Genomic DNA, 10,742 nt, shown 5'->3' with positions numbered 1-10,742 from the left:
CCGCTGCTAAGAAAAGGCGACAGAGCATTTCCTTAGTCTTTGATGGTGCAGATGTATGGCGGTATAACTGCGAACAGCCGCAGGCTTTAAAGGAAAGCTGCAGGCTAAACAATTTCACAAAAGCTTCCACTGAGGATTAGAACCTACAACGTACTAATGAAGCATTTGCCTCAATAGGAGTGTCGAGCGAGCCAGGTGATCTTGCCAGGTCCTAGGGTCCCAGGGGTGAAACTCCGCGTGGCTGCCATTGGCTGTTTTTGAACAGACGCTCTTTCGATGCTAGCGCCAACGTACCCTTCAGTTACGACCCTAGCGTGAGGGCGATACTTTGACAAAATGGCGGCGCACACGATTGTTTACGTTGTCGTGGCAACAGAAACTGCAGGCGTGCGGCACCTCCTCACACTAGCGCCCTTTGTTATTATTATGACGACCCGCTCCGCTCCCTCTCCACCCTTCCCACGCCCCGCGTACCTCTACTTTTGCTTTCTTTTTGCCTGTTCGCGTCGCGTATATTTTTAATCGCGCGCGTGCGCAACCCCAGGCATTGTTTGTAAACTGGCGCATGGTATGCCGCATGGGTTCTTTATGCGTTAGCACGCACGCAGTCTTGTCCATAATTTGAGTATGCCAGCCATATGCCACAACATATATGAATTCCACTTCCAACACAACAGATATTTGGCCTCGTTTTATTGACTTCCGTTTCTGAAAACAAATACTTTCGCATAACTTGGTATGATACAAGCTCAGAAAATAAAAAAAAGTGAAAAGCGCATTACACGTACATGATTACTAACCAGCACAAAAATTTAGTGAAATAAAGAAATATAGAAGTCAAGAAAACGCGAAGGCCGTTTCATGCACACACATATAAAATATTTTTATATAATGCTCTAAAGACCGAAGTGTAGAAGAGCTTCGATCTGATATGTGCACTGAGATATTGCACAAAGCTGGACGATGTGTATGACATAGTTATGACAACTAAAAAACAGGAAAATTCGCTGGTAATGGCAAAAACAATGACACGCAAAATACCTAAATAGCTAGGATAAAATGCTAAGATTGATTGACAGACATACAAAAAAAGAAGAGCTTAGTTATAAACCTGGACAAAGTATATGAAATACGTAACATGTTCATTGCTACTGAACAAAATGAAAAAGACATGGCAGAGCAAATATAACATTGTACTAAAACGGAAATACACATTCTCACATTTTGAACTTGGCCACAACTTGAGTAACGGTGGCAAGGCGGAACAGAACAGTCAGCTTTTGCAGCAGCACATAGGAAACATTCTCAGAAAGGCCTATTCCTCAATCAAAGACCAGGTAAAATAAGCCAACAACACGCCTTTTCTTTCGCCCCGAATGCAATGCTTAGCAGTGAAATTACGTCACTTAAGGCCCTACGTCGTACCTACTGGGCGCTCCTTTGTGTAATAAACACGAACTGCAAAAATCTGCATTTAGTGCACTTGCAATGCTCATGCTTTCCAGAAAAAAAAAAGCGTATCATGCCTACGCATGAAGGTTCACGCGGTTTTCCCATCGGCGATTACTGAGATAATAAACAAACACCAACAGTAATTTTGCAGCCGTTAGTACATTTGTAGAACGGTGACACACACACAAAAAAAAGCACTGAGGGCGGAATGGAAAGCTGGGCACGTTACTGAAGTTGAAGAATGAGACTTGGGGCACAGAAAAACACAAGTCATACGCCAGGTGACTTGTCACCATCAACATCTATTTGTCAGCTTTCTCTACCGGTAAGAATTCGTGTAGCACAATCAGGGCGCAACGACGCATGGAGCACACACATGGACAGGACCGTGTTCGTGTGCTGCATGCATGCGTCTTCTTATGTCCTTGGGTCTGCACGCTCACCTGTTGTCTTTAGGCACCCGGAACAACGTTTGCAGGGCTTGTTTTTGAGGTATTCGTGCACCACTGCACGAGCGGTGCGAGTCGTGAAACGGGTGAAACATCGCGGAGCACAAGCACACAGCTATTGAGGACCACGAAACTGACGAAACTACCCACGCCGGTCAACGCACAGCAGCGCACACTTCCCGATAACAGCAGATAACGAAACATTAAACGTCATGCAGCGGACTGACCTGGTGCCAGGCCGGCGGGCGCGCGCGGAGACAGTCGAAGGTGAGGAAGTTGCGAGAGAAGGCAAGGGAAGAGGAGTTGAGAGGAGGGGCGAAAGGGCACGGCTTCCTGTATTGACGCGCGCGTGTGCGTGCTGATCTAGGAGGTCGTGCAAGGAAAGCGGAGTTGCTTTCCCGCCCTCCTGATGGATGGCGCTAATTACCTCTGTCACCGGAGCGGCCGAGTTTCCGAGGCCGGCGAGGGTCGCGCAGTTCCCTCGGGTTTCGGGGGCCATTCGCTTGGCTCGCCGTGTGTTTCACTTTGCGCTCGCTAGAGGTCACCAGCGCTCGCTGAAGGTCACCCGTGCGTTCGACGTTGTCTCGCTCCGTGTACGCTACGGAAAATTAAATGCAATTGCAGCCTCGCTCATCACTCGAAAAGCGAAGCACTGGTAGCGATAAAAAACTGTGCACCAAGTAACGTTCGTAGTTTTTTTGTCGGCCGAATACGTTGCAGTAAACACTCGCGTGCTGACCAAATCACGAGTGTGGTGCCGCGCGCGCACAGGTAAACATGAGCATATCGCACTCGATGTCCGCGAACACACGATGTCACAATTGGCGTGGAGAGCGCCGACAGCGGTTCGGGACGAACTCTACGTGCTGCCTCTCGCTTCAGCGCGTCTCCGAAACTTGAGATTGCGCGACCAACAACGCTATATAGGCGTGCGGAAAGCGGCGCACGTGAAGCCACCAGCCATCTCGGCTCGCCCACGCTTTGCACCCGCCGCAGTTTACCTCCAAGTTCGTTGGGACGCGCCGGCCCCGTATGCAAGGTCCCCGCGTATGTATGCGTATGCGCTCAGTGGCGCCACTCGTGTGCATCTACGGCCGCGACAGAGGAGACACACGCTCTCCTGCACCCCTCCAGGGCGTACTTGATCACGTGACCTCCAACATTGGGCGTGCATCGAATCCCGCCGAGGACACCCTCCTTTTCGGTTCCCCATCCCGCGTTGTCGCTCGCACCCTCACTGCAGTGTACGATTTGAGCGTACTGGAAATATCGGAATTCTAGGCCACTCAAATGCCGGGAGCGATCTTATCGCGTGCGAAACATCACGGCGACGGCAAAAATTCGCCTGGAGTGTGGGTGTAGTTGCTATAGCGCAATAAAATGCACAGAGCCAATTTCCCGCGCCTCCATCGTTGTTGGAAAGTACTAAGACGAGGTTTGGCTCACAGACCTGCCCTAAGGAAGTACACGTACGCTCATTGTCGAACCATTTCGTTTTTCCTTATGCCGATAAAAGCAAGAATTCACTATATTCATGTTTACGTCACTCGTGGCAATTTCCGCTGTTCGTTTGCAACAACTATTTTACACTCCCTAATGCCGTCGTATATTTCATCAGGTGAGATCAGACAAAATGTAATTACGGTCTGTTGTATAACGTCAGCCGTTGCGTCTAATCAACCTAACAAACATATTTTCTCTTCACTGCAGCAGTGCAAAAAAGTCTGCTTGGAAGGATGCTGCAGGGCAAACTTGCCAATAGAAAAAGAAAATAAAATAAAAAGAGACAAAGAGTTCACCCCAGCAGCGTCAAGCGCTGTCGGTCCATGAGCTCCGTTTCTGCAGTGGATAACTCTAACGGTGTCCACTGCAGCATACGCGCTTTTCCACATTACACGCGTCTCATGCGCTCCAATTTAATTACGCGCGCACAAACACGCTCACAAACCGAAGCCAGCTGCGGTTGGCGGAGAGCCAAGCTCGCGCCGGTGGCCTCGTGATAGAAACGCACCAACCAGGGTCCTCCGCGACAAAAAGGAAAACAAACAAAGAAAACGCGCTCTTAAATACAACTAACAGACGCCGGTAGCGTTCCATTAGTGATCCAGTAACGTTGAGACATAGCGACCTGTCGTCCCATCATTTGCCGACGCGTTAGTCTGCGTGGCAGGTCCAGCAGGTGCTTCGGGCTTCCTTCGCCGGTCAACTCGGGAAGAGACATCCACCGCCCACCGAGACCAACCGACGGCGTTTTGTACGCGGCCATCTTCACGAACTAGCTGCGGCGACAAAGACGACGATTAACGACACATCCGCGCCACGCCAAACCAACCAATCAGCCAGCGCCAGCGCGTTCCTGCCAAGTGTCTATAAGCGTTGTTCCGGCCTCGGAGGGTGCCTGTGGAGCTCGAGCTGCTGCATTCGTACCCGGACTTTGCCAAGAAAGAAAAAATGTCGAAAGTGGCGGTGATGCGACCCCGCAGTGAGTATTTACTTGTTCTATATTCTTTCCGTGTCTTCTATAGCTGCCGTTCACCCGCGTTCCTTTCGTTTTACAATCGGGAAGACTTAAAAAAAGTGTTTCATCCGTGTTTCTAGTTCGGAGATGGGCGAGGCCTCGCAGTGAAGCAAAAGAAGTCTTTCGCGTCGACTCCATATACTAAGTTTTTTCCCGAACTTGTTCTCGAGTCTTGTTTGTACGTTTAAAAAAAAAGAGATGAGCCGTTCGAGACGCGGAAAGGACATGCAATTGGCATTTTAGCTTGGTATGCTTGTACGAGACACGTAGTACTTAGCTCGGGCGTTCGATTTACGTTGATGGTCGGATAAGTCATCTTCACGACTGTTGATTACCTTTTTTTACGGTTAATTGTATTGCTTGAGCTCGTTGTTAGACAGTTCTTTTTTTTATGTTCACCAGAAGGGCATCTGGCACGAGTTTTAGTTGGTTTCGCGGAGGGTGTTCATAGTGAACATTGCTCGCGTGCGGTCATCGAACGTGGCCATATAGTAGGCCACGTACTTACGTTCCATCATCGGGTGTGCCTGAATTGCACGTAATTTTATGAGCGGGCGTGTGATTATTGGAGCATTTATTTTAAGAAACCAGGCATAGACAGTTCCTAAGTGTATTATAAGTGTAATTAATGCGACTTATGAACACGCGGTGGAGATTTCCTATTCTGATGACTGAATCTGTCGGGTCTTGCCCCCGCGTTTTCCTTTAGTTTTTTGTTTTTTGCTGTTTTGTTTCTCGCTTGCGTGAAAACGTTAGAAGTGAATTTGTTCGGTCCGCTACTTCGCGATTTCGCCTTATGTATTGAGACTTCCCCTCAGCAGTTACCACTGACTCGGGTCTCTCACCTGACTATGGAGTCGCACTAATTGTCTACTGGGCACGTATTCCCGGACGGTCACTTTAGGAGATGTCGCTTTCAGTGCCTGTAAGTTTGCTGTTGAGCAAAACCGATTGAGCTGACTGGCTGGTTTAGCGAAACCGTTCGAATCGAACACCGCGCCATGCACTACGTCACGCGAAGTATCGCCGGAATTGTGATCATCCGAGAATGCGTGCCCTGGTCACAATTGACGAGTTGTTCTTCACTTCAATCCCCAGTTTATACAGCTGATATCTCGGTTAATATGGGAATTTGGCACTAAACCAGTTTGGCCAGAGTGAAATTTTCGACTGGAAATTTTCTCACTTTACAAAAAGGATATCCCCAAATTACCGGCTGTATGTGCTTGTGTATGCGCGTGTTTGCGTGCGTACACGTACTATTCCGCTCTGTGAAGATCCTGTTGACATTGCAGTCGACAATATGCATTCGTTGTGTGACTTAAGTAGGCTGCCTTTGAACGCATCTACTGCAATAACTTAATACAAGAATAATTTATTATTGGCAAACGAGCTCCATTTATGCAGTGGATAGCTCTAGCGGCGACCTGTTGAAACCACACCCGAAAAAAAAAAAATTCGACTTAACCGATACACCGAGATATCCGAATTCAAGTTAACGAAGCCTTACTGTACATATGTATGTGCGGGAAAAAAAGTTCTGTCGAATGAAAGAGTAGAAAACGGATACGACTTTGGAAAAGCGACGTAAGAGTAAAAAACGCCACCGGCACTTGTTCCATTGCAAGGGGACGCAATGCTCCCCTCCCCCACCACCCGCGCTCTCTCTGAGTGCCGACTCCCGCTTTGCTATCGTAAATTTAAACATTAGTTTCGTAGAGGAAAAAAAAAAATATTGTGTAGGTGAAGTGAACCCAGCTCCCCTCCCCTATTTCTCTAAGCTCACACGGGGAGCCCCTGGCTACAGCATTTACGTGGTCTCAGCCCAAAGTTACACGTGAACTCGATCCTGACTCTTACGTTTTGTTTTTCTATTGTTGTCTTTGCTCTTACGTCGATTTTCCAAGGCCGTGTCTATTTTCTTTCATTCGGCTCTGTTCGTCATTAATTATTTTTCTCAGTTCATGTGGATTGGCGTGAGTCGGTGCTTACTGAAGACGCTACTGATGCGACGGAACGGCAATCCCCCCCGTACAGATGCACAGTGCAGCCTCGTTAACTCGAATTTTTATATCTCGATATATCGGTTCTTTTTCGACTTGAGAATTTCGAAAAGTTTCTGTCCATTTTTTTTTCTGCCTATCTCGATAAATATTTGCGCCTGTGGACTCCGAATATTTCGAAAATCTTGACATCGGAAATAACTATAATGACTATAACGTGGTGGTGTGCTTCCACTCTCGCTTTTCACCCGGCGGCTATAATTGCCACCTTGTGGCCTCACGCTGCAGCGGTGAGCTTGTGGGATTCGCTGTTTTACAGCGAAGCCTCTAGTTGGTAGGCATGTTTCATGCCCGCGGGCCCCCGTGCTCGCACAAAAATGTGGGCCGATCCCGGTGACAGTGCAGAGAAGCGGAATATAAGCGCACGGCGCGCTGCGTCTCCTCTATATGGAGGCGTCAGGTGACATAATCGCTTGACGAAAACGCCATCGCTTGGCGTATCACGTTTGACGCGATGACGGCATCAGATGACGTCGTCAGGCGATGTCAGTCACCTGACGATGCCGTTATACTCTCGCGCTTATGTCTAAGTCGTACTTTTACGAATTTTTGTTACGCCATTCACTTTGAGGAATTAAACTAGTTCAATAACGCGCTTGCTCTTGGCGGAGGAAGGGGATGTGACGTTGATGTGACGTTGCACTTCCGCACGCGTGCGTGCTCGCGTGACGTACGTCGCTTGTGGTGCTGGTGCTCGTTTAACGTCATCTAACGTCGGAAACGGCTTCGCTGTGCATCCACTTTCATAGGGTGGAATGGAGGCGCACTTGTTTGCAAGTGAAGCTTGCGTTGGCTCACAAGTGGCGTTGTCTCGTGGTCACGCAAGCAAAAGCACAGTTGCTCCCAAAACAGAGCAGCTGCGGGAAAGGGCGGTTTGATGAGTTGACAGCGGGACGGAGCATGAGTCATCAGCAAGGATTCCAGCTGCATAGGCGCGCGCTCACGCCACGCGCGCAACCACTCGGAGCCGTTTCGCTTCCGGGGGGAGGGAAAGGGCAGGAAATGGTCTTGCGCGCGCTGCGCCGGCTTCGTTTGTTCAGTTCAGTCTCGGAAAACGGATGGGACGGCCACGCGTTGTGCGTTCCCCCAAGGAACGGGCAGCGTTCGACGAGCGGCGGCGAGAACTAGCCCGTGAAAGCGCTCGCCGATCCAGCTGTTAAGCCGCTCGAGCCCAGGCAATCCGACGGCAACGAGATCCCGAGCTGAGGGAGCGGGAGGCCGAAGCGATCCGGCACGGCTACCTGTGGGTTACATAACCGTGACGAAAGTCAGGTGCATGCAGCACAAGCTTCGCTTACCCCCAGTTTTCTTTAGGGGAACGGTTCGCGTCATTCGTTTTATGCGTTAGCATTAGTGTTGTCAAAATGGGAAAAAAGCATGTGTGTGAAGTGTGGGATGCCGGTCACTAGAGAGGGAATGGGAGGGCTTAGAAGAGCGTGTATGTGTGCGTGGGTGTGTGTTATACAAGGTGATCATTTCAAGCTTTTTGGAATTATTTTAACATAGCCTGTGGCAGATAACATAATTCTAGTCTTTGAGGTGCATTATTCATACAGGCGGACATTACTTGGACGAGAAATCGAAACACATATTACTGTACAGGGTATCCCACCTATCATGTAACAAGATTTAAAAATGTGCAAATTCCACGTAGCTGAACATAACCAAGATAATGTTGTTTGAATACTCAGACTATTTTTTGCATTCGCCTAGTCTTCCTTAATTAATCAACCTCTCAAATATTATAGTTAGATGAAAAGTGTCAACGAGAGAATTGTAGAGCAAAATGAAAAACTCCCGATGCAGCTTTCTGTTTCTGAATGCGTGCCACATAAAGGTGTTTTTCCGAGTGTGAGAGAAGCCTGCGAGTACGCGTAAAATTGCCGCGCGACTGGCCGCTCGAGCCAGTCGATGCTTGCCTTGGGTACAAGAGGAGCGATCCGAGAAATATTACCGTGGTGTTGCTGACTGACCAACCACACGAGGAGCCAAGGAGGACAAGTCGCCGAAAATTAAGGTGGTACGTGTACATTTAATCCCTGACAACTACGCCAAATGGCAAAACATGAAACAACCGCGGCCACCAGTAGTTCTTTGACTCAGTAAACTCATTTACAAACAATACGGCGCTAATTGTTTTCCTACAAAGACGAAGAGCTGACTGCGACCGCCCGGTCCGTGGTCTCGCGATCTCCCGCGGTCCGTTTGGCGCGATTGGGCGCGCGGGTGTTGCTTCGCCCCTCTACGCTGACGTCACGGCGGGTGACCAACAATGCCCCGCGTTCCTATTGGCCGAGCGGCCGCTGCCGTGCGCGCTGGGACCGAGGCTAGGCGCGCGGCCCGCGCCGCCTACCCAGGTCCAGAAGGAGCTCGTCCGCATCCGGCACCGGCTGGTCCCCTCGCTGGAGCGCGACCCAACCCCCCCGCCCGCCATCGCCCCCGTTGCCCCCCCGCGAACGGCCCGAAGGCCGTTGTTCCCTCGTCGTCGCAAATCTGGGATCCCACAAACGTTCCTTGTCCCCAATGGAGACCGTCCCGCTAGCGAGGCCACGAGGCCGTGGTAGAGGTGAGCGCTCTTTTTTTGCGTTTTTTTCCTCCCTCGATTTGCAGCGTCGTGGGTCGGTTATATTGGGCCTGCGATACCACGATGACCCCCCCCCCCCCCTCTGTAGGCTGCACATTCATCTCGCCAACTTCGTGAGCTGCCTCGTAAGCTACGGATATAGCGTCAAACAACCAGCAAAGAGCCCCCCCCCCCCCCCCCCCCCCACCCTACGTCCCCTATCTGTTGCCCCACAGCGCGCGAACCGCATTGAACCGATAGTTCACGGACGTATTGGTAGCCCACAACGGGTGGGCGGACGCGCTCCTCCATCCTGTGCGGACACGCGGCCAGGTCCTCGTCGCTCATTGGCTGCACGCGAGCCCCGTACGTAGGCTTCGCTGCCGTGCACGGGGTTGGCGAGACGAAGCCGACCCAACGGCATCGCGCTGACGCGCTTGCCGTTCTGCTTCGCGCCAGCTGCGGTGAGCGCGCCTTCCTCTCCCATTCCCTCGCATTCGGATTCGTGTGTGTCGACCTGCGGATGATTGCGTAGACGAGCGCGTTGACCTCGTGTGCAACCGTCGCGTGAACCGGACAGAACCGGATTTGGGTCTTTGTCTGGTTCGCGCCAACGTTGTCGCGGTGAGCGCTGACGATTTTCCGCCTCTTATAGGTTGTGTATATGCGGAAGCATTAGGGAGCTTTAGCTTAGGTGACGCAAGCGGCTTGTACACGCAAGAACTAGGGGCGACGGCACTGCGCATGCGCAGACCCAGACGTAGGTGTCTGCGCATGCGCAGCGCCGGCGCCCCTAGTTCTTGCGTGCGCAAGCCGCTTGCGTACCCTAAACTAAAACTCTGTATTAATGTACAATTGAACGTTACTGAGCCAGTGTTTCGATTCGGCAGCTCTGTTATACTTCGAGGCGCGCTCGTGACGTTGCGTCGCAGCCAATGGGAATTTAGGTGCCGTTTCTCTGCACAGACGACGCCGGCTTTTTCGCTCAGTGGGCCATTTGATGCTCTCGCATCGAAACAGGTTTAACGGTATTAGATGACGTGGTGTGCAAACGGTTGTGTCGATGGCGTGAGCCTTATGCGAATAGGGTCCGACAAGAAGCGCAGGCGTCTTGATTGGCCGGCAGGGCCAGTGACGTAGCTAGGGGTTGCAGACCGGGCGCGTAAGCTCCTCCCCCGCTCCGAAATTTGTCAGTGTGCGGCCTGCCCATCCCCATCACCCCTTCCTGCAGATTCCCGTCCCCGGTCTAGTTTATGCTGCCCCCCCCCCCCCCAACCCCATCTCCGAAAAAAATTTCCTGCTACGCCACTGTGCAATGTCAATCATATTGCGAGTTCGCGTGTGTACCTGATCAGTATTCAAGTGCTCGTGGTCAGGTCTGCGTTGTATGTCTCATCAGCCACTGTTTTCGAAATGCTTTAGGAGCTGAAAGGGTAAAAAATGTTCACCTGAGTGCAGAACAAAGCTGCAAAGGAAACCCAGACGGGATTCTCAGAATGGATTTCCTTGGTAGCTTTTTGCTGCATTGACAATTCGTTTCCCTTTTAATGGGCTTTCCTCCACCTTGCAGGTTTACGCAGAACTGCTTTGCTTCAAAAGTTGTGTTTGAATGAATGCTTGGAGACAGCCTTAAAATGCACAGTATCTGCACCCTGCACCCAATTTCCGTCCAAACGGAATCGTATAAGCGGTCGATG

The 10,742-nt window shown here is 50.7% G+C and overlaps 1 protein-coding gene across 3 annotated transcripts in view; it reads left to right on the top strand.

The window, feature by feature from the left end:
• Window positions 1-3,982: 3,982 nt before the first annotated feature.
• LOC126528993 (protein argonaute-2-like) overlaps window positions 3,983-10,742 on the top strand; it is a 76,009-nt gene continuing 69,249 nt past the window's right edge. For all 3 annotated transcript variants that reach the window (XM_055069548.2, XM_072290049.1, XM_050176596.3), the window contains exon 1: window positions 3,983-4,383. In XM_055069548.2, the coding sequence (XP_054925523.1) occupies window positions 4,353-4,383 (31 nt within the window). In that variant the 5' untranslated portion in view covers window positions 3,983-4,352. The remainder of the gene's footprint in view (window positions 4,384-10,742) is intronic.

The sequence above is a fragment of the Dermacentor andersoni genome, chromosome 8, assembly GCF_023375885.2.
Source record: "Dermacentor andersoni chromosome 8, qqDerAnde1_hic_scaffold, whole genome shotgun sequence".
Lineage (NCBI taxonomy): Eukaryota > Metazoa > Arthropoda > Arachnida > Ixodida > Ixodidae > Dermacentor > Dermacentor andersoni.
This window is presented reverse-complemented; position numbering and strand designations above follow the sequence as displayed.